The sequence below is a fragment of the Bos javanicus genome, chromosome 29 (genome assembly GCF_032452875.1).
Source record: "Bos javanicus breed banteng chromosome 29, ARS-OSU_banteng_1.0, whole genome shotgun sequence".
Classification (NCBI taxonomy): domain Eukaryota; kingdom Metazoa; phylum Chordata; class Mammalia; order Artiodactyla; family Bovidae; genus Bos; species Bos javanicus.
This window is the reverse complement of record NC_083896.1, coordinates 19,358,419-19,385,882: the sequence shown is the minus strand read 5'-3', so window position 1 is coordinate 19,385,882 and position 27,464 is coordinate 19,358,419. Positions and strand designations below refer to the sequence as shown.

Below are 27,464 nucleotides of genomic sequence, written 5' to 3'. Positions count from 1 at the left end.
CAGATATTTGTCTGGGTTTCCCTGGTGGCTCAGATGGTAAAGAATCTGCCAGGAATGTGGGAGACTGGGTTCGATCCCTGGGTTGGGAAGATCCCCTGGAGGGGGGAATAGCTACTCACTCCAATATTCTGGCCTGCAGAATTCCATGGACTTCTCCATGGGGTCACAAAGAGTCGGACACGAATGAGCAACTTTCACTTACTTTGTCCAACTCTTTGCATCCCCATGGACTACAGCACACCAGCTTCCCTGACTTTCGCCATCTCCTGGAGTTTGCTGAAACTTGTGTCCACCCAGTGGTTGGTGTCCAACCATTTCATCCTCTGCCATTCCCTTTTCCTCCTGCCTTCTATCTTTCCCAGCATCAGGGTCTCTTCTAGTGAGTTGGCTCTTAGCATCATAATTCTCTGTTAGAGAAATTTTATGATAGGTGCTTTAATTTTTTTTAAGAAAATAATTCCAACACCTCTTTCTTTTGCTGTTGACATCTATTAATTACCCTTTCTTGCTCAAGTTGAGATTTTTATAAGTTTTGGTATGATGAAAATTTTGGATCATATCCTAGCCATTAAGAATATTTAGAGATTCTGGTTCCTGTTGAAATTGCATTTAACAGTTAGTTAACCTATTTTGGTTCAAAAATACATGTCCTGGTTCATGCTTATAGGCTGTGGTTCAAATTACAATTTAGTTTTCAAAGAGGCTTTGTAATGCTTCTCTAGTCTTTATGTACTACCCAGAGGTCAATCTAAAACATGGATGGTATTCCAAACCAATGTTTAATTATTAAATCTTCTACTCTGTTATGTCTGTGTAGTTTCACATACATGTTATATGAAGAGCTGCACAAGATTTATATACAGGTTTTTAGACTTCCTTTCTCCAGTATGGTAGTGCCTCCAAAAATTAAATACAGAATTATTGTGTGATCCTGCAATTCCACTTTGGGGTATATACTAAAAAGACTGAAAGAAGGTTCTTTAAAAGATAGTTGTACGTTCGTGTTCATAGTAGCATTATTCAAAATAGCCAAGAGGTGGAAGAAAACCAAATGTTTTCAGCAAATAAATGGATAAGCAAAATGTGGCATATATATCTACATTAGAATATTATTCAGTCTAAAAAAGGATGGAAATTCTGTTGCATGCCACAACATGGATGAACCTTGAAGACATTATGTTAAATTAAATAAAACAGTCACAAAAAGATAAATACTGTATGGTTCCACCTATATGTGGTATCTAAGATAGTCAAATTCATAGAAACAGAAAGTAGAAAGATGGTTATCCAGAACTGAAGAAGAAGGAAAGGGAAGTTGTTTAATGGCTACAGGATTTCAGATCTGCGAGACAAAAAAGTTCCAGAGATTTGTTTCGCAGCAATGTGTATATACTTAACATTACTGAACTGGATACTTAAAGACGTCTATGATGGTCAATTTTATATGCTTTTTAACAGAATTTTTTTAAAAAGAAGGAAATACTGTCATCTGTTTACAGTATAGATGAATTTGTCATTCGGCAAATGACAAATTTGCCTGGTAGCTGAGCTGGTAAAGAATCTGCTTGCAATGTGGGAGACCTGGGTTCGATCCTTGGGTTGGGAAGATCCCCTGGAGAAGGGAAAGGCTACCCACTCCAGTATTCTGGCCTGGAGAATTCTATGGACTGTACAGTCCATGGAGTTACAGAGTCGGAGATGACTGAGTGACTTTCACTTTCATCCCTTTGGGCTTCTCTTGTAGCTCAGCTGGTAAAGAATCCACCTGCAATGCAGGAGACCTGGGTTTGATCCATGGGTTGGGAAGATCCCCTAGAGAAGAGAAAGGCTACCCACTCCAGTATTCTGGCCTCGAGAATCCCATGGACTGTATAGCCATGGGGTCACAAAAAGTCGGAGAAGACTAAGTGACTTTCAGTTCACTCACTTTCAAAGTGAAAGGAGTCAGACATAGAATAATGTTGAACAATTATATGAGATAACTAAAATAGTTAAATTTATAGAGAAAAATAGGATAGTGGTTGTCAGAATTTGGGTGGAGGGGAGATGAAGGAGCTTTTATTGAACAGGTACAGAATTTCAGCTTGAGAAGATGAAAAGTTGTAGAGACGGATGGTGGTGATGGTAGCAAAACAAGGTGAATATACTGAATGTCATTAAACTGTACACTAAAAAGTAGATCGGGCTTCTCTGGTGGTAAAGAATCTGCCTGCAAAGCTAGAGATGTGGGTTTGATCCCTGGGTCAGGAAGATACCCTAGAGAAGGAAATGGCAATCAACTCCAGAATTCTTGCCTGGGAAATCTCATGGACAGAGGAGCCTGGTGGGCTACAGTCCATGGGGTCACAAAAGAGTCAGACATGACTTAGTGAGTAAACAATAAAAAAAGTAGATAAATGTATATGTATACCAGATTCACCTGAAACTAACACAACACTGCAAATCAACAGTGAGTGCTAAGTCACTTCAGACATGTCAGACTCTTTGCAACCCTATGGACTGTAGCCTGCCAACCTCCTCTGTCCATGGGATTCTCTAGGCAAGAACACTGGAGTGGGTTGCCATGCCCTTCTCCAGGGCATCTTCCCAACTCAGGGATTGAACCCAAATCTCTTAAGTCTCCTGCATTGGCAGGTGGGTTCTTTACCACTAGCACCACCTGGGAAGCCCAAATACACTCCAATTAAAAAAAAAAAACAACTGTTTAATGGTTAACATGGTAAGTTTTATGCTAAATATATTTTACCAGAAAAAAATCACTTTGTCTAGAAAACATCTCTCAGTAATCCTCCCTCTCCTCTTAAGTGGGCAGAGACCAGAGAGTACCACCTCTGACATAAGGGCAGGAGTCATTACAGGGATCTGCTCATACCCTTCAGGGCCACAGCCTCAAGCTGTGAGAGAGAGGAGAGTGCTTTTCTGTGGTGTTGCCCTGAGTAGGACAGGTATGGTCAAAACATTTATAGCCTGCTGGGTGACCCTAATGCCAATTGTCTGGCTACAAAAAGCAGATTTTTGTGAGGCTTTTTTTTTTTTTCCCCTATGCATCTGTAGGTGTTTCTGTACAGGTCTCTTCAGAGGTCATGTCAGGATATATGAGGAAAATAACAAAATAACCAACAGGGAAACTTGCTTTAATACTAGCAAGTTCCTTCAGTCTTACAAACCCAGGCAGTCCACCTTCATTTCTTCACCTTTCAGAGTCTTTTGTGAGAACTTTGGTGAATTTTTTCCAGTTTTTAATTTTTTTTTCATGTGTTTGTAAATCTTGGAAAGAATAGGGTAGAATGTGTAGAAGTTCTAATAGAGCTACTTGTGCATTTCCACAGTCCTGTTTTCCTCTTTTATTAGTTAACAACTTTTTTCTACTTAGTAATTCTTGATATTACATTTTCCTGTTCTAGGTACTGCTGCGGTATTTCTGTTCTGGCTAGACTGAGTGATATGCAATTTTTATTAATGATGAAGTGTAAACTATGACCATCAATATGGATGATGGAGGTATGTAGAAGTAGACTGGAAATGAAGACATCAACATACAGAGAAACTAAAGTGTTGGGAGGATCATTGACACTGAAGTTGAAGTCACAAGACAAGAGAGAAAGTCCATGTGCCAGGAGCTCACTGTCTCAGCACCATGACCACTTTAGGTCATGACCATGAGGCACTTGCACAATGAACCTAGAAGCTCTGAAAGAACATCCAGTTTCAATCTGATTCAGATAGCTTACATGGAACAGCTGGGTAACATCACTGTTAGGTAATGTCAAGAGCCCTAGTCTGGGGTCAGGAAATCTAGTTCTAATTCTGGCTTTATCATGTACATTCTAGCCTTACGTCCTCAGCAATACATTTATCTTCTTTGAATTCAGGCTCAAACCACAGTTCTTCACTGTGAAATAGGATGTTCATTTCTTTTCTGTTTGCCTCACAGAAGGCTGGGAAGGGAGTAGTACATGCCACATTCTCTAATATAACCAACCGATGGTTCGTCTCTACTTTCGGCTGCCCAAGGACATACATTCTACAGAAAAGCATGGGTTTTTTGTCCTCATTCCTGCTAGGATCCAAGTCTTCCTTTGTTGTCCCTTGGACATTGCTAGAGCCTACTGCCCAAATCCATGATGATTCTCCCTCACAGATTCTCAGATAAGTCCTTCTAAACAATAAGTTAATCTGTTCTCTAAAACCTACCATGGCTGTCCAGTACACATTTAGGGATCTCTGTGATCCAGTCTCAGCAAGCCTTGCAGCCATACTTTCCCCCTCACATAGGCCCCTCACGTCCCCAAAGTGGACTACTCTTGGCATCCATACAGACCAGCTCACGGATCTACAAACTTGCTATTCCTCCTTTGGACACCTTTGACTAAGCTGTTGCCTCTGCCCAGAATATTCTTGTTCTCCACCTCTGCTTGGGAAAATACTATTTTGCCTTCAAGGCTCAACCCAAACACTGTTCTGAGCACACAGATCATTTTTCACAAAAGAGGTGGCCTCTTCCTCCTTCACTGAGGTTCCACTGCATTTGCCTTACTCTTCTCTGGAAGGCGCTCACAACAAATGGTCCTATACTGTGTTTATTTGTAAACATGCCATGTCTCTTCACTGGCTGCAAACAGCTTTAGGCACGACTCTGTCTCACTCATCTGCCTCACACTAGCACTCAGAAGAAGGATATAGTAGGAATACAGGCGATGCCTAGGAAATGTTAGTTAAATAGATTGCTAAGGTAGGGCACAGAAGTAAGCTGCAAGCATGTTTGCAGGGAGGATAAATTTGAGCTATGTGTGGAGACTATATAGAGTGTGTGATTTATAAGCCTGTGATTGAGAATGTAGAGATGCAGAGACGTGGTTTGTAAAGGAGAAGTGATTCATGTATTGTGTTATGCGCAGATGTGCCAGGACAATAAGGGAGAAACTCCCAGGGCTTGCCCTCTCTACAGCTTGGGCCAGGCTGGAGTCATCCACTAGTCTTTTCTCCTCCCACTCTGGTCCCTTCTTTCCTACCTTATTTGTACATCACTCTCCAGTCCATGGGCCCCATATTCAACAGCTTTCTCAAAGGACATTATGGTATTCTCAGGCCCCAGCTGTGGAAGAAAAGGACATCAGGCCTTTAATCTCACAGTCTTTTCTACTGACATCCCTTTTAGGGTAGGGAGGGAGCCCAGTAAGAAAAGACTTTAGGAAGAGAGTTTGGCTCCCTTGGCTCTTTATTCAAATCTGATTTGGAGACTCTGCTCATCTGAGGCAATGTCAATGAGTCACAATAAAGAGAAATGGACAGAGAATTAGGTGACCTGGGTTCAGGTCCAATCTCTACATTTAACTCTTTTTTCTTGTCATCTCAAGTCAACTCCTTTACTTTTCCAGGGAGTTCCAAGGATCTGATGTGCCCTCCACACCCATGCACACCTATACTCACCAACATCCATCATGCTCAGACCTACCATGGGTGCACCTCTATGTCCGAAGAAGTTTGGCTTGGGCCCTAATTTATCCTTCTCTTGAATGCAGGCATAATAAATCCCAAATGGCACCACATAGAGACACAAAAGTATAAGAACAAAGGGCAACCCAATAGCCACTTGTAAAGCTGAAAAAGTTGGAAGGAGAAAGTGACAAAAAAGAAAGGAAGAATGGAGAACCATCCGAAGCAAGTAACTATCCTCAAAAGAACAGTAAGTAAATACTCAGTACATGGGTTCACTGCATCTGTAGACTCACTGATTTACTGTCAATTTCTGTCACATCCCCGTATTCTTTCAGTGATTTGAAAATGAAAAAAAGTGTTATCCAAATAAAAGTTTATTATTAAGTGAAAATTATTACAAATGCAAATTTACAAGGGAATGAATTGTACAGGAGGTGAGAAGGAGAGGGAATGTTAAGGAATAACTTCTAAGAAGGAGGAGGAGTTTGGTTGGTTCTGAGAAAGCCCTCAAGCCCTTAAAGGTCAGCCTAAAATACCCCGTATTGAAGACAGGGAGTGGTAGTGGAAGAGATACTAGTTGAAAGAAATCCACATTCAAAGCCAGAATTTACTATTTTCTAATTTTGTAACTCAGACACATTGTTTAACCTCTTTGGGCCTTCATTTTCTTCATTCTGAATAATGGCGCTATTTTGCTACTAACATCGATCTCATATAATTGAAATGACAGTGTTGACTTGTCACAGATCCTCAGTATATAATAGACACTTCTCTCTTCCCACCCCTCTTTGAGACACACACACATACAACCTGACCATAATACCTGTTATCACTGGCCATTCCCCAACACTTACTATTTTAGAGGATTTTTACTCTAAGGATTTTACCCATTTGAACATTTAAAAATTACCACCTATGTCACTTTCAAATTTAGATCTGCCAGCTCTAACTTCTCAATTTTGTGTGCATGTTACACCTCTTGTTTCTTTTTCTTTCAATACTTGTAATCTGGAATCTTCTCATTCTAGCTAAAATTCAGGAAATGAAAAAGAAAGAATTCATTATTGTCCCCTTTAAGTTCTTGCTCCCAAAAAAAATTTCCTAAAATTCACTGGCCACATACACATACCCACATGTATGAATACCTAATGGCAGCACTATCAGTTAAGTTTTTCTCTTTCCTGCACTCTTGCACAACCCAGGCAACAAGCACTCCCTATCTAACCATCAGTAAAAAAGAGAGACAGAAAGCCCTCCTAGTTTCTCAGTAAAGGTGCTGAGAGATAACTCCATTCTCAAAATAGTTTCACATACAGTTCTGATTCTTTGTTTCCATAATATTAGGGCAAAGAATGGAGAGGAAACAGGGGCAGAGGGAGACATTTCTGCTTCTGTGGAAGTCCTCAGATGTGACAGGAACTCACCAGGGACTGCTTTGAAGGACTAAGATGTATCCAAGGGATATCTCCACCTGGTTCTTAAGTTGAAAATAGTAGTATTGGAATACAACCTAAAAGAACTATGACTTGTACCATCATTGTTCAAAAAAAATTAAAAATTTCCTCTACCCTCCCTAAAACTACTCCAATTTATTCCTAGGCAGTCAACCTGTAATAACAGGGAGGAAATTCTCATTTTTCTAGAAGGAGAATCCTTCTTTAGAAGAAGGTATGTTTGATCAGAGAAATGCTATGACAGTCCATGTAGGGTTGTGAGTTTGACCAGAAGGAGCATGCCTAAGTAACAAGCTAAATGAATTTCAAAAAGCTACAGTGCTGGCTATCTACCAAGCTTGTTTGGTTAAGTGAAGTACACTCGCTAAAGCCAGAGCTGGAAGAATTAGGAAAGGTTCCACCCACAGGACATACCTTCTCCTTCCAAATGGATCAAGTAGATGGCCACAGGCCATGAAAGCAAAACCATCACAGATATGCTGCTCAGATGTATGTAGGGAGCAAAGATCTGGGAGAAAATTCAAAAGTCAGCCTAAACACATCTGGACAGACAGGGCTACAACTAAGGATGGTGCTTACCTGCAATGACAGCCCAATGGTGAGCCACCTGTCTTTCCAGTAAGTTAATAAAATCCATAACAAAAGTGAGCAAAACAGAATTGTTATCAGAATCAGGATCTAGGGAAATAAAAAGAATACCTTGACTTCTAAGCACTAAACTTGGATCAGAACTGTCCTTGGGAAACATATGTACTCACAATTTCAGGGACCTCATTACCTCATCTTTTTAATCTAATCATTCTTTAACAGTGAAGTGAAGTTGCTCAGTCATGTCCAGCTCTTTGCCACCCCATGGACTGTAGCCTCTGAGGCTCCTCCATCCATGGGATTTTCCAGCCAAGAGTACTGGAGTGGGTTGCCAGTACATGGATTTAATAATTTACCTTCCTTGCTGCTTTATGCAGCATGGCTGAAAAAAAAAAGCCTACACAGCTATGTGGTCTGATTCCTTTACTGATTTATTATCTCCATGTCTGCTTGGCCCTCAACATTGCTTGGCAGGTCTCATTCAGTTTCAAAAATAAGCATTACAAATATTCAGGTTTTTTTTTTAATATGACTCAATACAATCCCAGGTAAACTGTATTTTTTTCAATATATGTTTTCCCCAAATAGACTATAAGCTTCATGAGATTAGGGATGATATTTGTTTATGATTATATATTTGGTGTCTTTAGAATGTCTGACACAGTAAATTTTATATAAATATTTGGTGAACAGATGAAAAAACCTGCTGGCCAGAAAACTATATTTAGCCATAGGTAAACACTGAGACCAAGAAGATATAATTTTAACTTCTTCCCTTCAAATAGAGAATTTTCTGTATCTGTGTTGCTCCTAGACAGTGCTTGGTTTCCTCCCTTCCATAATTCTGTATTTTAATAACTCACAAAATAACTCTGGGTCTTGCTGCCTTCAATGGTTAATTTTTCAAACATTTAAGGAAGAAATATTTCAACTTTAACAAACTCTCCCAGAGAATAAAGAGGGAATTTTCTCTAACTTGTTTTTTGAAGCCAACAGGGACATTATAGGAAGCAAAAACTACAGTCCAAACTCTATTATATATAGATCCACATAGAGGTGAAAATCTTAAACAACTTATCAGCAAAAATGCATCACAATACAAACTTTAATAGACAAATCAGACTCACATGAGTCTCATGTGATTCTGTGATCTTACTCAACACAAAGCTTTACTAACGATTTAAGGCATTAAGCAACTTAGCACGCATGCACACACACACACAAGGTACAGATAAAACAGTTTTCCTTGGAGAAATCTGTGAAATGCAGGCACTCATATAAAGGTCTTTCCTCTCTTATATTAGGATACATTCTGGTCTGGGACTTAAAATGTGAGGTGCGTTCTAAGCAAAGTATGTGGAAACATTTCTCCACAGAAGGAATCTTTGAGTTATGGTGGATCTTTTTCTCATATATTCCATTAACTATACAACTCCAGCCAGCCATGCCTCCCACTTACAAATCTATAAATTCCAGGTTTATTTATTGCAAGCAACCTAGATACAACAGGTTAGAATCCTGTTGTATAGACATTTTCATAGATAAGGACTATCTATGTATTTTGGCTAATAAATATCTTTAGTACTTTTATTAGGAGGTTGGGTTATTAGCTATTTATAAAGAGTTTTGATTGAGATCATTCATTGCTCTCTGAACATGCCTAGGCAGAAGGGAATACACTATTAGGCCTGGTACTAATCCTTTCCTCCAAGATTTCTTCTTTTTTTTTGGTTTAGTTATGTGATTGCTTATTTATTTATTTATTTTAATTGGAGGTAATTACTTTACAATAGTGTTGTGGTTTTTGCCATACATTGACATGAATCAGCCATGGGTATACATGTGCCTCACTATCCTGAAACCCCCTCCCACCCGCCTCCTCACTCCATCCAATACTGGAAATAGAACTGCCATACAACCCAGCAATCCCACCACTATGCATACACACCAAGGAAACCAGAACTAAAAGAGACACGTGTACCTCAATGTTCATTGCAGCACTGTTTACAATAGCTAGGACATGGAAGCAATCTAGATGTCCATAGGCAGATAAATAGATAAGGAAGTTATACACATACACAATGGAATATTACTCAGCTATAAAAAAGAACGCATTTGAGTCAGTTCTAATGAGGTGAATGAAACTGGAGCCTATTACACAGAGTAAAAGTAAGCCAGAATGAGAAACACCAATGCAGTGTATTAAAGCATATATATAGAATTTAGAAAGACAGTAACGATGACCCTATATCAAGACAGCAAAAGAGACACAGATGTAAAGAACAGACTTTTGGACTATGTAGGAGAAGCAACGGTGAGACAATATGGGACAACGCAGGTTTACTCTTTTCACACCGAAATTCCAAGCCCTAAAGAAACTCCCCTGCCAGGAAGATTTAAAGTTAACAGGTATAAAGGCCTAACCAAATTAGTTATCTAACAAGGGTATTTCAACTCTTCTCATATCCAGTTTCACCACTTTTCATTGGCTATGGATTCATAACAGCAATTAGATCGCACAATACCTCAAGAGATGAAAGCATTTCAACAAAACCCTGTAGAAAATGTGTAAGAATGAATTCAAAGGATGCTAGCCAAGGAGGAGGAAAATGTAATATTAAGGATGCTAGACAAGGAGAAAATAAAGTAATATTAAATCAGTCTGGATTTATTGATATGTGCGCATTTATCAAAGACTCTGAATTCAATATACCAGCATCTAGGTATTATGCCTCTAATATTCTTGCCTAAAGAATCCCGTGGACAGAGGAGCCTGGTGGGCTGCTGTCCATAGGGTTGTACAGACTCGGACATGACTCAAGCAACTTAGAATGCATGCATGCATGCATTGGAGAAGGAAATGGCAACCCACTCCAGTATTCTTGCCTGGAGAATCCCAGGGACAGAGGAGCCTGGTGGGCTGCCGGCTATGGTGTCGCACAGAGTTGGACACGACTGAAGTGACTTAGCAGCAGCAGCAGCAGCAGAACTAACTTAGCAGCAGCAGCAGGTAATATGCATCTCAAAGAGGTTCTAATTGCTTGGTTATCTGAAACTTTGGCTCAATAGTAGCCCATGCTTTATAAAATTAGGATGCCAGCAATTTCTTGGTGTAATGTGGAAGAAAAAATCCAATGATTTATTTAGAAAAGGTTACTGGAATGATATTAATATCACCTGTGATAAGCTAACCTGCTTCATATCGGGCTCTATGGGAGGTTTCAGAAGACACTGAGAAACACATTGGTGAGGAAAGTGTCAGCATCCTTGAAAAGCACTGGAGTGGCCATGCTTTATGCCTGGATAAAGGTGAGAGGTGCTGCCACAGAAACGGGCTTCCTGAGTTCAAAGGCAATGATGAGATTCTGCTGTGGCAGAGGCCAAGTAGCAGTGCTGACTGCCAGAGGCAAGGTATGCATGGTTTCTGTAATAGACACAAGCCTGGAATGGTAATCAGAATGGTTTAACCCACAGGGACCCTTGGTAGTGACAAACTGCTCATGGTGTCCCAACTCCAAAACCTGCAGGAATCTCAGTAAGGCCTATAGGTTCAGTCTTCAATTTCTTGTTTCCCTGTATGAGCCTATGACTTTAATTTCCATTCATCCTAATTCTTAAGTTTATATATTCAGTTCATACTTCCCTTTTGAGTAAAAGGAAATTTAAGGCAACCACTCAGAGTTTGACATGTTCCTTGATTTGAGAAAACACAAAGAATGTTATCAAAACCATGCCTGAAAAAGTCTATAAATAGCAAGAGGATGTGCTGGAGATGCTCAAGCCCATGGCAGAACTAGACAAGGGAGGAAATGTTGGAAATGACCTGCATGTCTTCAGATGTTGGGTCAGTGATGCCTCCTTCTTTATACCAGATATGGATCCTTTGTTACTGCTAGTATAATTTTATTTTTTAATTTATTTATTTTTAAAAAGTTTTATCAGAATATAGTTGCTTCACAATGTTGTGTTAGTTTCTATCATACACCAAATTGAATCAGCTGTATGTAGACATATATCCCCTCCTTTTTGGATTTCTTTCCCATTTAGGTTGCAACAGAGCACTAATTAGAGTGCCCTGGGCTAAATGGTAGGTTCTAATTAGTTATCTAACTTATACACAGTTATTAATAGTGTATATATGTCAATCCCAAGCTCCCAACTCATTTCACCCACTTCCCTTCTAGTGTAATTTTAAATGGTTCCAAACTAAGGGATAGTCAAAGGACCTCAACAAAGAAATTTCAGGGAGTATAGGAAGACAAGTATTGAGTGTACCAAGAGAGTTGCAGTCAAGGTTCTCAGTGGTAAGGTGTTTGAAAATACGCAAGGAAAAATCCACAGGATTAAGAGCCAAAAACTGCATCTACTTGGTCCTGATGAAAGTAACTCCTCCTTGTGGGACTGTGTTCTTTCACCCTATCGCTCCTTCCCCTGATCCATACACTGGAATCAAGGTAAAAGACAATCATACTCTTTCCATCACTGCAGGTTTCCAGGCCTGGGTCATGTGAAACAGGGGAAGGGAAAAGTCTCATAAAGTTTGAGTTCAGTCTACTACGATGAATTGAAATTCTTAGTGACTGAAATGAGAAAGTTCTTGTGACTCTAAAGGACTGGGAAAATAATGGAGCTTGCCCAAGATTTTATGGGGATAGAGAGAACAGAGTCACAGAGTGAGTTTTAACATGGAGTAGTGGGAAAAAATTAAGTTTGGGTTCAGTTTGGTTGGTAAGCCAGTTTCATCTGTTGGAAACTGATTTTAGTTGAAACAGTGTAACTAGATTGCTTCTTTCTAAGGGAGGCAAAGAAAGGGGAAGCTCTGCATTTAACCCTTGGCGCCAAAGAGGCACATTCAGTCCTGATCTCAGGTCTCCTATGAAGATTCAAATGTCTTACCTTATGATACCAGTGCAGGTATAGTTGATTTTTTTCCCAACACAACAAAAATCCCAGTACCTGAAAAAACAAGAAAGAAGAGATTGTTTTGAAATCACCAAGATACTACCCAAAACACTGTTCTGAACTCAAAATTCCTTACACAGTCTGGATTATCTTCACTTCTTGATGCTATGCTAAGTCACTTCAGTCGTGTCCGACTCTGTGAGACCCCATAGATGGTAGCCTACCAGGCTCCCCCATCCCTGGGATTCTCCAGGCAAGAATACTGGAGTGGGTTGCCATTTCCTTCTCCAATGCATGAAAGTGAAAAGTGAAAGTGATGTTGCTCAGTTGTGTCCGATTCTTGGTGACCCCACGGACTGCAGCCTACCAGGCTCCTCCGTCCATGGGATTTTCCAGGCAAGAGTACTGGAGTGGGGTGCCATCGATACACCTGTTCTTTTCAGCATCTAAGAGATTGCCACCCTATCCCTCTGCCTAAATAGCTCTCCCTCGCCATGCTACTGACCCTTCAAACACAGTTCACATGTCACCTCCTAGTCGTAACTTTCACCAGCAACCCAGAGAGAATTTATTATTATCTTCTCTGGGATTCTGTGACAATCAGTACACTGATATTCCTGAGTTCCTACAATTTTCTTTTCCCTGTGATGGAGCTTATTAGTGGTATTACATAGAGACATGAGTGAGGGAACAGAGGTCAGGAGCCAGCCCTTCCAAGGGTCATTTAAAATTTCTTTTTTGGGACTTCCTTGGTGGTTCAGTGGTTTAGAATCTGCCTTGTTATGCAGGGGTTTGATCCCTGGTAGGGGAACTAAGATCCCACACACAGAGGAAAAACTTAGCCACACACCACAGCTAGAGAGTTCATGCACCTCCATGAAAGATCCTGAATGATGAAACTAAGACCCAAAGGCAGCCAAATAAATACATAATTTTTAAAAGCTTTTTTGTTACAACTGTTAAGCATTGTTGTTAACATAGGTATAAGTCAGTAAATCTAGATTAGATTTGAACTAAATCTAAGTCGTCACCAAGTCAGTGTGGAGACGCAGATTGAAAACTGGAGTCTTCAGATGCTTAGGATATTAAGAATTTGACTGTATAAGGCATTCACCTTTTTTTTCAAAATAATTTTATGGATATGATTTTATTTGTACTTTGGTGGTGGTGGTTTAGTCGCTAAGTCATGCCTGATTCTTGAGACCTCATGGACTGTAGCTCACCAGGCTTCTCTGTCTATTCCATGCAGGAATACTGGAGTGGGTTTGCCATTTCTTTCTCTAGCAGATATTTCAAACCCAGGGATCAAATGTGGGTCTCCTGCATTGCAGGCAGATTCTTTACCAATTGAGCCACCAGGCCATTTACTTGTACTTAATCAAGCTTTATAAAATGTCAATTTATTAACTATCTCATTTGAAATAAATAATTCTCATTTGAAAGAAGAAACTGAGGCTCAGAAGAGTTATATGACTTGGTCAAGGTTACAAAATAACTTAAAGATAAAGCAGAAATAGAATTCAGGTCTCCTCTGTTGTTGCTACTGTATCCAAAAAGAGGTAGCCTAGAGTACAAGGTTGTTTAAAAAAAAAAAAAACATGGCTTATTGGACACTGGAAGTCCATCTTAGAAGTTACCTAAACCATTTTATTTTGATTATGTATGAGTGCAGTACAATTCAGTGGCCAGATTCTTGCCCCAAACACATCATTCATCTGCATTTTCCTCATTAAAAGTAAAAGGTTCTCACTATTTCTCTCTACAGACACCCTCCATGCAATGACTTTCAGAATGATAATACTAGAAATCTGATTTATACCATGTGTCTTAGCATACTTTTCAGGCTTTCTAAAATCTATCCCAAGCCTATTGTTTTAGTCAGATACTTCATTTTTCTTCAATATCCTCTACATGCTAACAGTACAATTCTTCCCTCTTATCTAGTCAAACCCCATATATCCCTATCTCTGTCTTGCTGAATCTGTCGTGAAATTCCCATGATCTTGACTTTCTTCCCCACTCCCATAAACACATGTCTAAATCCAACATCCTTTCAAGATGCCCCTCCTGTGCCACCTCTTCCTCGAAGCATCACTTAATCCTCTTGACTGAAGGTCTTCCTTCTTAGAACCCAGAACTTTTTTAGGTCTCTCTAATGACAATTATGGACAAGGCAATGGCACCCCACTCCAGTACCCTTGCCTGGAAACTCCCATGGACAGAGGATCCTGGAAGGCTGCAGTCCATGGGGTCACTAAGGGTCAGACACGACTGAGCAACTTCATTTTCACTTTTCACTTTCATGCATTGGAGAAGGAAATGGCAACCCACTCCAGTGTTCTTGCCTGGAGAATCCCAGGGATGGGGGAGCCTGGTGGGCTGCTGTCTGTGGGGTCACACAGAGTCGGACACGACTGAAGCAACTTAGCAGCAGCAGCAGCAATAATGACCATTATAATGCTCTGTCTGTGTTGGTTATTTTTGTCTATGACTTACTTCCCTAATCGATTCTAAACTCATTGAATTAAGGAGCATTATAACTTTCTCACACCTCTCTATTTGAGGCACCCTGTATGAAAACAAAAATTACACCTCTTTGTTCTCTGTAACCTCAGTACTTATCACTCATATAATGATTAATACATTTTTCTGAAATAAATATTTATGCAAATGGAAACTGATTTAGGGGTTGGGTTCTTTAGTATCAGACAGGCTATCACTGGGGACAAGGAATCATGGAATCAGAGCAAGATACTTGTGTCCTATTTTCAAGTGGGCACTGAAAAATTCCAGTAACCTAAAAGTTAGTCTTCCATAAGCTTTCCACTTCTGCAGGCTCCTCTGCTGCCTGGTCTCAATTTTTTCATACTAGGTGACACTACTATGTCCAGTGTGAATTTCTCACACTACATGACACTACTATGTCAGGAAACAGGCGGTGTCTCTATTGCATAAACATATTTGCTAAAATGTACTTGAAACCTGATCAGGGGACTAGCTGTTTTTCTGGAACTCTCTTGCTTTTTCCATGATCCAGCAGATGTTGGCAATTTGATCTCTGGTTCCTCTGCCTTTTCTAAAACCAGCTTGAACATCAGGAAGTTCACAGTTCACATATTGCTGAAGCCTGGCTTGGAGAATTTTGAGCATTACTTTACTAGCATGTGAGATGAGTGCAATTGTGCAGTAGTTTGAGCAATCTTTGGCATTGCCTTTCTTTGGGATTGGGATGAAAACTGACCTTTTCCAGTCCTGTGGCCACTGCTGAGTTTTCCAAATTTGCTGGCATATTGAGTGCAGCACTTTCATAGCATCATTTTTCAGGATTTGAAATAGCTCAACTGGAATTTCATCACCTTCACTAGCTTTGTTCGTAGTGATGCTTTCTAAGGCCCACTTGACTTCACATTCCAGGATGTCTGGCTCTAGGTCAGTGATCACACCATTGTGATTATCTGGGTGGTGAAGATCTTTTTTGTACAGTTCTTCTGTGTATTCTTGCCATCTCTTCTTAATATCTTCTGCTTCTGTTAGGTCCATACCATTTCTGTCCTTTATCGAGCCCATCTTTGCATGAAATGTTCCCTTGGTATCTCTAATTTTGTTGACGAGATCTCTAGTCTCTCCCATTCTGTTGTTTTCCTCTATTTCTTCGCACTGATCACTGAGGAAGGCTGAGCACCAAAGAATTGATGCTTTTGAGCTGTGGTGTTGGAGAAGACTCTTGAGAGTCCCTTGGACTGCAAAGAGATCCAACCAATCCATTCTGAAGAATATCAGCCCTGGGATTTCTTTGGAGGGAATGATGCTGAAGCTGAAACTCCAGTACTTTGGCCACCTCATGCGAAGAGCTGACTCATTGGAAAAGACTCTGATGCTGAGAGGGATCGGGGGCAGGAGGAGAAGGGGATGACAGAGGATGAGATGGCTGGATGGCATCACTGACTCGATGGATGTGAGTCTGAGTGAACTCCGGGAGTTGGTGATGGACAGGGAGGTCTGGCGTGCTGCGATTCACGGGGTCACAAAGAGTCGGACACGACTGAGCAACTGAACTGAACTGAACTGAACTGAGTAAACAGGTTTAGCACACTAGGTAATTTGTAAGCCACAGAAAGACTGATTCTCAGGAGACAAGCTATGAAATGAGTAGATCAATGTGCAGAAGTACTACCATATGAAAGTATGAACATCTAAAATGACAATACTATGTGAGTCAGAAAATAAGCCATGAAACACAGGAAGAGAATAAGAATGTTCTGGCACCCTTATAAAGGGTCAAAGTGGAAAGACACACCCTCTACCAGCACAAGTCTATTCCTCACATCTCTCCTTCCTCCCTAATATTCAAGTAGCTGATTCAAATCTGAACTCTGCCAGGAGCGATCTTATGGCTCCCAGCACCTACTGGGAACCATACTACTGACAGAGAACTTCATGAGGCTACTCAGGAAGGGAGTGGGGAAAATGGGAAACATTACTCACCAGTAGCAATGTTGTGTAGGCAGCCAGGATCCCAAGGAAACTCAGCAAGACAATGGACCAAAAGAACCAGACTCCTGTACCTAGGAAAACAACCCTGCAAAAATGTGTTTCAATTTCTAAAACATAGAAGTTAGTAGTATCTCTGTCAAGGATAAGGTATAAGACTGGACTAGATGAGGCATAATAAAACAATTTTAAAAAATAACATAACATAAAAAAATAAGAAGGGGGATAAGAAGAGGAGCAATTTGGGAACAGATGTGTGAAGATCTTTGGGGATATTTAGTTGAAAAGTTTTAACTTTGTTCGTAGACAATCAGGTACTTTAATGGGGTTCTATACCAGTTGTATGGTTTTTAAATTTATTTAGAATACATACTCAAAAATTACATACTCTTTAAAAAAATATAGAAATTCTGGAATGTCAAAAAAGGAAAAGTCATCCATAAGTTCACTGCTGTCATATAGTTAATACTTTCCATTTCACCAGATTTCTTATCCATATATGTTTTCTTATATAACAGCAAGTCACTATATTAATATCTATATTTGGTGTAAGAGTTTGGACCCCTTAAAAACAGTTCTGGTCTTTTTTGTCCCTAAAGTAGTCTATGAGATAAAACTGCTAATACATTGATTTGTTAAGTTAAACAATATTATAATTAGTCTAGGTATTATATGTCACAGAATTTAGACTCTTCATTTCAAGATAACAGAAATTATTTCCTCTCCATATGAGACCTAGAGAAATTATATTTTAATGATACAAAATATAGATTACTGAACATATGACTACATTCAATATAAGAAAAATTTCTCTTTGGTCAGGGTTAAGAAAGGACACCAAGAGAAAGAAATAGACAAGCAGCTATCCTAGGCAAGACTGATCCCAGATCGAGACACTCAGAAGAGTACTCTGTAAAATGTGATCTCACAGCAGGAATCAGAAAATGTGTGAATAATGTTAACAAATTAATCTGTTTGTGTGCTTAGTTGCTCAGTTGTGTCCAACTCTTTGCACAACTGGACTGAAGCCTGCCAGGCTCCTTTGTCCATGGGGATTCTTAAGGCAAGAATACTAGAGTGGGTTGCCATGCCCTCCTCCAGGGGATCTCCCCAAACCAGGGATCAAATCCAGGTGTCCTGCATTGCAGGTGGATTCTTTACCATCTGAACCACCAGGGAGGCCCATGAATACTGGAGTGGGTAGCCTATCCCTTCTCCAGGGAATCTTCCCAACCCAGGAATTGAACCAGGGTCTCCTGCATTGCAGGCGGATTCTTCATCAGCTGAGATAACAGGAAAGGCCAATAAATTAACCTAATAAAGTCAACTAATATAATAATTTGCAGAAAAAATATAATAGAACAATTAGAAAAGAACCATAAAAAATATATTCAAGATCTCCACAGAATTAAATGACTCATATCCACGTAACAAGAATAGAACATTTAAATGCAAGCAGAGTAATGACCAAATAATGAAATAAAGGAAAAAAAAAAACATGCAGGATAGACATAAAGTGTTAGTCATTCAGTCATGTCCGACTCTTTGTGACCCCATGGACTGCAGCTCCTCTGTCCATGGAATTCTCTAGGCAAGAATACTAGAGTGGGTTGCCATTTCCTTCTCCAGGGGATCTTCCCAATCTAGGGATTGAACCCATGTCTCATGCATTGCAGGCAAATTCTTTACTGTCTGAGCCACCAGGGAATCCCCATAAGCAGTCTAAATGTAGCCAAAGAATTAATTAAATGGCTTATGCAAGTAGTGATATTGACTTTAATTTCCAGGTGAGAAAGAAAAGTTAATTTTAGCCTTTAATTGTGCCTCTATCTTTTCAAAACATTTCTCTAGTCACATCAGATTTTTCCCTCTTTATCAACATAATGGTCTTCTTTTCTATACTCACTCACATGTAAATATTCAAAATTAGTAGAGTTACAAATTCTCCCACAAAACTCAGAAGTTCCACCCACAGGCTGAGTACTTCTGTCAAAGGAAGAACTATGATATTTTTCTCTCTTTTTCTCTCCCCTTCTTCTACTTTAGGTGATGGTGGTGGGGTAACACAAGGGAGTGAGAACAATGAGAACAGTTTGCTTGGATGACTGTTTATACACATCAGAGGGAATTGAAAAAGCAACTGGGATTATACAGTTACTCAAGACTATACAGTAGTATGAGTATGACATATATATGCAAAGGTATGACAAACCTAGACAATGTGTTGAAAATCAGAGACATCACTCTGCCAACAAACGTCTATATGGTCAAGGCTATGTTCTTCCCAGTGGTTACATACAGTTGTGAGAGCTAGATTATGAGGAAGGCAGAATGCCAAAGAATGGAGGCCTTCAAACTGATATGCTGGAGAAGACTCCTGAGAGTCCCTTGGACAGCAAGGAGATCAAACCAGTCAATCTTAAAGGAAATCAACCCTGAATATTCATTGGAAAGACTGATGCTGAAGCTGAAGCTCCAGTATTTTAGTCACCTGATGTGAACAGCTGACTTACTAGAAAAGTCCCTGATGCTGGAAAAGATTGAGGGCAGAAGGAGAAGACAGCATCAGAGGATGAGATGGCTGGATGGCATCATCAATGCAATGGATGTGAACTTGGGAAAACTCCAGCAGATGGAGAAGGACAGGGAGGCATGATGTGCTGTAGTCCATGGGGTCCCAAAGAGTTGGACACAACTGGGTGGCTGAACAACAACAACAACAACTTAATACATAAAGTAACTAGAGAAAGAACAAGAAATTTTCAGTAATTTCCTTTTACTGAAAATAGTAAAAGGAAAGAAATCATAAAGATCATAATAGAAATAAATGAAATAGAGACAAAGAAAACAATAGCAAAGATCAATGAAACTAAAAGCTGTTTCTTTGAAAAGATAAAATTATAAACATTTGGCCAGACTCATCAAGAAAAATGGGAGAGGACTCAAATCATTCACATTAGAAATGACAAACAAGAAATTAAAACAGACACCACAGAAATACACAGGATCATAAGAGACTATTACAAGCAACTATATGCAAAAAAAAAAAAAAAAAGGACAACCTGGAAGAAATGGACAAATTCTTAGAAAGTTACAACCTCCCAAGACTGAAACAGAAAGAGATAGAAAATATGAAGACCAATCATATGTACTGAAATTGAAAGTGTGATTAAAAGTCTTTCAATAAACAAAAGTCCAGGACTAGATGGCTTCATGGGCAAATTCCATCAAACATTTAGAGAGGAGTTAACATCTATCCTTATGAAACTATTCCAAAGAAATTGCAGAAGAAAGAATATTCCCAAACTTATTATGTGAGGCCACCAACACTCTGGTACCAAAATCAGGCAAAGATATCACAAAAAAGGAAATTATAGGTCAATAACAGTGATTAATATAGATGCAAAAATCCTCAACAAAATTCTAGCAAACTGAAAATAATGAATCAAATTAAAAGAATCATATACCATCAAGTGGCATTTATCCCAGATATGCAAGGATTCTTCAATATATACAAATACTTCAGTATGATATACCGTATCAACAAGTTAAAGAGTAAAAAAATCATAAGATTATCTCAATAGATGCAGAAAAACCATCTGACAAAAACTCAATAGCCATATATGATAAAAAACAAAAAAAATCCAGAAAGTGGGCAAAGAGGGAACATACGTCAATATATTAAAGGCTACATATGACAAACCCACAGTTAACATCATAATCAACAGCCAAAAGCTGTTTCCTCTAATGTCACAAACAAGACAACAATGTCCACTCTCACCAGCTTTATTCAATTTTGGAAGTCCTGGCCATGGCATTCAGAGGAGATAAAGAAATGCAATAAATTCAACTTGAAAAAGAATAAGTAAAACTGTCACTATTTGCAGATGACATTATACTATACGTAGAAAATCCTAAAGATGCTACCAGAGAGCTACTAGAGCTCATCAATTAATTTGGTACAGTTGCAGAATACAAAATTAATACACAGAATTCTATTACCTTTCTACACATTCAGTTCAGTTCAGTCACTCAGTTGTGTCCGACTCTTTGACAATGAAAATATCAGAAAGAGAAATTTAAGAAACAAACTCATTTATCATAGCATCAAAAGTATAAAATACCTAGGAAAAACCTACCTAAGGAGGCAAAAAACCTGTACTCTAAAAACCATAAGACACTGACGAAAGAAATCAAAGATGGAAAGACAAAACATTTTCTTGGATTGGAAGAATCAATATTGTCAAAATGACTATACACCCAAGGCAACCTACAGATTCAATACAATCCATATCAAAATACCAATGCCATATTTCACAGAACTAGAACAAAAAAATTTAAACTTGTATGGAAACACAAAGACCCTGAATAGCCAAAGCAATCTTTGGAAAGAAAAAGAGCTGGAGGAATTAGACTTCCTTATTTCACATTATACTACAAAACTACAGTAATCAAAACAGTATGGCACAAAGGTAGAAATACAGATCAATGGAACAGGACAGAAAAACTAGAAGTAAACTCACATACATATGCTCAACTAATGCATGACAAAAGAGGCAAGAATATACAATGGAGAAAATACAGTCTCTTCAATAAATGGTTCTGGGAAAACTAGACAGCTACTTTTAAAAGAATGAGATTAGAACATTCTTTAACACCATACACAAAAATAAAATAAGTAAGAACACTCTTTCACATAAGTTTCAGCAAAATATTTTTTGATACATCTCCTAGAGTAATGGGGAAAAAAAGAAACAAATGGAACCTTTTAAACTCAAAAGCCTTTGCACAGCAAAGGAAACCATTAACAAAATGAAAAGACAACACACATAATGTGAGAAAATATTTGCACATTATCTGACTGACATGATATTAACCTATAAAACAAACAACTCATGCATCTTAATAGGAAACACACAATGAAATAAAAAAAGTGGGCAGAAGACCACATTTCTCCAAAGAAGAAATAGAGATGGCCAACAAACACACGAAAAGATGCTCAACACTGCTATTTATTAGAGAAATGCAATTCAAAACTACAATGAGATATCACCTCACACCAGTCAGTATGGCCATCATTTAAAAACATCTGTAGCACTACGTACAATAGCCAAGACATGGAAGAAACCTTAGTGTCCACAGATGACTTAATTTTTTTAATGTGGTATATACTTACACATGCATACCACAGGGAGCATTATTCAGTCATATAAAACATGAAAAATGTCATTTATGACAACATGGATAGACCCAGTCAGCATTATGCTAGTTGAAATCAGTCAGAGAGAAAAAGATAAATAAGATATGACCTCACTTATACATGAAAGATAAAAACAAACCAACCAAACTAACTCATAGACACAGAGAACAGATTGGTGGTTGCCAGAGGACAGGGGTGAGAGGTGGACAAATGAGTGAAGATGGATAAAAAGGTGTAAACTTCCAATTATAAAATAAACATGCCCTGGGGATAAAATGCATACAGCATGGTAACTATAGTTACAAATGCAGTATTGTATATTTGAAAGTTGCTAAAGGAAAGTTTCTTAAAAATTCTCATCACACACAAAATCTGAAATTATGTGTGATGAAGAATATTAACCAGACTTACTATGGTGATCATTCCACAATATAAAGAAATAGCAAATCATTATGCTATAATATATACTTAACAGAAATGTAACATTATATTTCAATTACATCTCAATGTAAAGTTATTTAAAACTGAGGGAAATTTTATAAAGAAATGAAACATTTCTTATTTCCAATATTGTGGAGAAACTTAGAACTTAACTCTAAATAAAGAATGCATATAAATGAGAAAATTAGATTCCAGAAGATAAATATATTCAAACAGAGAGAACTAAAAAGAAAATAAGTTACTAAATAAACAAGTTTTGATACCTGGTAAATAATTAAAATAAAACAAATTTCATCTATAAAATTAATAAAAACAATTAAAAATTAGAATAGTCAATGCTGTCAATGGAGGGTTAAAACAGAAAGTCAAATACCTCTATTGTGAATGGAAACTGTACTATTTTTTGAGAAATACTTTGGTAATAGGCACAATGAGTTTTACTAGTATTTATTCTTCTTGACTGAATAATGCCACTTGTGGGAATTTCCTGTAAGACCGTAAGTCAGAACACAAAGATTTCTCTTCACTCTTATTTTACAAAAACAGAAAATTAATCATAAAGCCTAACAATAAAAAGTGGTTAAGTAAGCACACTATACTACCTTCATATCAGGAAATACTTTAAAACCATTTAAAGTGATTATCATTAAGAATTTTAATAATTTGTCAAAATGTGTACAACTATTTTAAATGAGAGAAAAAATAAAAATTATATATATAGTATGAACATAATATAAAAACAGGCACAGGAAAAAAGACTGGGAAGTATACCAAGTGATTGCTACTCAAGAATAAGACGATATTATCTACTTTTCTACATTTCTTAATGTTTAAAATAACAAACCATACTTTACTTCTACGAAGGAAAAAATAAACTATACTATATTTTTTAAAAGCCTCACACTCAAAGATACCCCTTTTCCCCTCAAAGACCAACTAATGGGTACGCTGTACCAGTCAGGCCAGAAAAACTGGAAGAGCCAGGAGCAGTCCAGAGTAGGAACTGGGCTACAAATGTGCTGAGATTGGACACTGTTTCTGTCTCCAGAGTCTTAGGAAACCCAGTGGGGACAGAAGGAAGAAGTAGAGGCTGGAGGTGAGGCAGAGACATCAGGGTTCATGGACCAAGATCATGAAGACTAACTGGTGTAAGCATCAGTGAACACAGGCAAAAGAGGCTGAGGAACAAGGGAGTCATCTGAATAGAAGGACTGGAAGCACAAAGAAATCTCCCCTCTGAGCCAGATTTGGTCTAAGAGTGAGACTGAGCAGGGAAGGGAGGTATAGCAGCTGAGGGTGCTGAGCATGCTTACGCTTCCCCAGAGTCAGGCCTCCCATCCACCAGCTGCAAAACTACAACTTTGTCCACCCTCCCTCTTATGTCACCAGATTTTTTCAGTCTGAAGTAAGACCCATGTGGTAATTATACCAAAGAGCCCTTACACAAATGAAAATACAAAAAGTGAAACTCACCAGTCAAAGCCATTGAATTCATTTGAAGTTTCTATCCATGTGAAAAGTAAAAGCGTAGACAAGCAAAACGACACAATCAACCAAAGTAAAATAATCGCTCTCTCTGGGAAGAGAAAAAAGGAGGTCTCATTTAGCTCCATTTATCCGTGGTACCTCAGCAACATCTGTTTATATTCCCCAAAGGTCTATATAGTTACAGTGAAGCATTACCCTCCTCAGGCTGGAGAGACCACTGTATTCTTTTACCCTAATGGAATTTTGTGAAGCCTATTTATAACATTATAATCATAAGGGATTTGGTTTAGGTCTACCTTAATGACTTAGTGGTTTTCCCTACTTTCTTCAATTTAAGTCTGAATTTTGCAATAAGGAGTTCATGATCTGAACCACAGTCAGTTCCTGGTCCTGTTTTGCTGACTGTATAGAGTTTCTCCATCTTTGGCTGCAAAGAATATAATCAATCTGATTTCAGTATTGAGCATCTGGTGAAGTTCATGTGTAGAGTCGTCTCTTGTGTTGTTGGAAGAGGGTGTTTGCTATGACATGTGCATTCTCTTGGCAAAACTGTTAGCCTTTGCCCTGCTTCATTTTGAACTTCAAGGCCAAACTTGTCAGTTACTCCAGGTATATCTTGACTTCCTACTTTTGCATTCCAGTTCCCTATGATGAAAAGGACACCTTTTTTTGCTGTTAGTTCTAGGTCTTGTAGGTCTTCATAAAACTGTTCAGCTTCTTCAGCATTAGTGGTTGGGGCATGGACTTGAATTAGTGAGATACTGAATGGTTTGCCTCGGAAACAAACAGAGGTCAATCTGTCATTTTTGAACCTGTACCCAAGTACTGGATTTTGGAATCTTTTGTTGACTATGAGGGGGTGACTCCATTTCTTCTAAGGGATTCTTGCCCACAGTAGTAGATATAATGGTCATCTGAATTAAATTTGCCCATTCCAGTCCATTTTAGTTCACTGATTCCTAAAATGTCGATGTTCACTCTTGCCATCTCCTGTTTGCTGCTGCTGCTGCTAAGTCGCTTCAGTCGTGTCCGGCCCTGTGCAACCCCATAGACGGCAGCCCACCAGGCTCCCCCATCCCTGGGATTCTCCAGGCAAGAATACTGGAGTGGACTGCCATTTCCTTCTCCAATGCATGAAAGTGGAAAGTGAAAGTGAAGTCACTCAGTCGTGTCCGACTTAGTGACCCCATGGACTGCAGCCTACCAGGCCCTCCATCCATGGGATTTTCCAGGCAAGAGCACTTCCAATTTACCTTGATTTATGGACTGAACACTCCAGGTTCCTATGCAATATTGTTCTTTACAGCATCAGACTTTATTTTCACCACCGGACACATCCACAACAGGGTGTTATTTCCACTTTGGCTCCATCTCTTCATTCTTTCTGGAGTTATTTCTCCACTCTTCTCCAGTAGCATAGTGGGCACTTACCAACCTGGGGAGTTCATTTTTCAGTGTCATATATTTTTGCCTTTTCACATTGTTCATGGGGTTCTCAAGGCAAGAATACTGAAGTGGTTTACCATTCCCTTCTCCAGTGGACCACATTCTGTCAGAACTCCCCACCATGGCCCATCTGTCTTGCATGGCCATACATAGCATGGCTCATAGTTTTATTGAGTTAGAAATGTGACCTATGTGATCTGCTTGGTTAGTTCTCTGGGATTGTGGTTTTCATTCTATCTGCTCTCTGATGGGTGAGGAAAAGAGGATTGTGGAAGCTTCCTGATGGGAGGGACTTGCTGTAGTTCTTCAGAGTGCCTGAAGAACTATGGATGGAGGTACAGGAGGCAGTTATCAAAAACATCCCCAGGAAGAAGAAATGCAAAAAGACAAAATGGTTGTCTGAGGAGGACTTAAAATAGCTGAGAAAAGAAGAGAAGTGAAAGGCAAAGGAGAAAAGGAAAGATATACCCATCTGAATGCAGAGTTCCAAAGAACAGCAAGGAGAGATAAGAAAGCCTTCCTAAGTGATCAATGTAAAAAAATAGAAGAAAAAATATAATGGTAAAGACTAGAGTCTCAAAGTTCTAATAAGGTGGATGAAACTGGAGCCTATTATACAGAGTGAAGTAAGCCAGAAAGAAAAATACCAATACCATATACTAACGCATATATATGGAATTTAGAAAGATGGTAACGACAACCCTGTATGTGAGACACAGATGTATAGAACAGTCTTTCGGACTCTGTGGGAGAGAGAGGGGGTATGATTTGGGAGAATGGCATTAAAACATGTATAATATCATCTAAGAAACGAATCGCCAGTCCAGGTTTGATGCAGGATACAGGAAGCTTGGGGCTAGTGCACTGGGATGACCCAGAGGGATGGTATGGGGAGGAAGGGGGGTTCAGGATGGGGAACACGTGTACACCCATGGTGGATGCATGTTGATGTATGGCAAAACCAATACAATATTGTGAAGTAAAAATAATAATAATAGTATATATATATATATTTAAATAAAAAAGAAAGTGATGAGAAAAAAAAAGAAAAAAAGAAAATTAAAAATACAAAGGGAACATTTCATGTAAAGATGGGCACAATAAAGGACAGAAATGGGATGGACCTAAAAGAAGCAGAAGATATAAAGAAGACGTGGCAAGAATACACAGAAGAACTACATTAAAAAGACCTTCATGACCCAGATAAACACAATGCTGTGATCATTCACCTAGACCCAGACATCCTGGAAGTCAAGTGAGCCTTAGGAAACATCACTACAAACAAAGCTAGTGGAGTTGATGGAATTCCAGCTAAGCTATTTCAAATCCTAAAACCTGATGCTGTTAAAGTGCTGTACTCAATATGCCAGCAAATCTGGAAAACTCATCAGTGGCCACAGGACTGGAAAAGGTCAGTTTTCATTCCAATCCCAAAGAAAGGCAATGCCAAAGAATGTTCAAACTACTGCACAATGGCACTCATTCCACACTCTAGTAAAGTAACGCTCAAAATTCTCCAAACTAGGCTTCAACAGTATGTGAACCAAGAACTTCCAGATGTTCAAGCTGGATTTAGAAAAGGCAGAGGAACCAGAGGTCAACATGTCAAAATCTGTGAGATCATTGAAAAAGCAATAGAATTCCAGAAAAAAAAATCTGCTTTCTGCTTCATTGCCTATGCTAAACCTTTGAGTATACAGATCACAAGAAACTGTGGAAAATTCTTAAAGAGTTAGGAATACCAGACCACTTTACCCGCCTCGAGACCTGTATGCAGGTCAAAAAAAAAAAAAAAAAAACAGTTAAAACCAAACATGGAACAATGGACTGGTTCCAAATTGGGAATGGAATACATCAAACCTGTATATTGTCACCCTGCTTATTTAACTTATATGCAGAGTACATCATGAGAAATGCTGGGCTGGATGAAGCACAAGCTGGAATCAAGATTGCCTGGAGAAATATCAATAACCTCAGATATGCAGATGACACCACCCTTATGGCAATAAGCAAAG

General features: G+C 38.9%; 1 protein-coding gene across 1 annotated transcript in view; it reads right to left on the bottom strand.

The window, feature by feature from the left end:
- LOC133240931 (glycerophosphodiester phosphodiesterase domain-containing protein 4-like) overlaps positions 1–24,160 on the bottom strand; it is a 111,263-nt gene extending 87,103 nt beyond the window's left edge. Inside the window, exons 1-9 of the mRNA XM_061405915.1 lie at positions 23,989–24,160; positions 16,869–16,962; positions 12,378–12,437; positions 7,473–7,571; positions 7,308–7,401; positions 6,390–6,467; positions 5,456–5,601; positions 5,013–5,095; positions 3,838–4,024 (exon numbers count right to left, since the gene is read on the bottom strand). Coding sequence (XP_061261899.1) covers positions 3,838–4,024; positions 5,013–5,095; positions 5,456–5,601; positions 6,390–6,467; positions 7,308–7,401; positions 7,473–7,571; positions 12,378–12,437; positions 16,869–16,962; positions 23,989–24,128 — 981 coding nt within the window. The 5' untranslated portion in view covers positions 24,129–24,160. The remainder of the gene's footprint in view (positions 1–3,837; positions 4,025–5,012; positions 5,096–5,455; positions 5,602–6,389; positions 6,468–7,307; positions 7,402–7,472; positions 7,572–12,377; positions 12,438–16,868; positions 16,963–23,988) is intronic.
- Between the last annotated feature and the right edge of the window lie 3,304 nt (positions 24,161–27,464).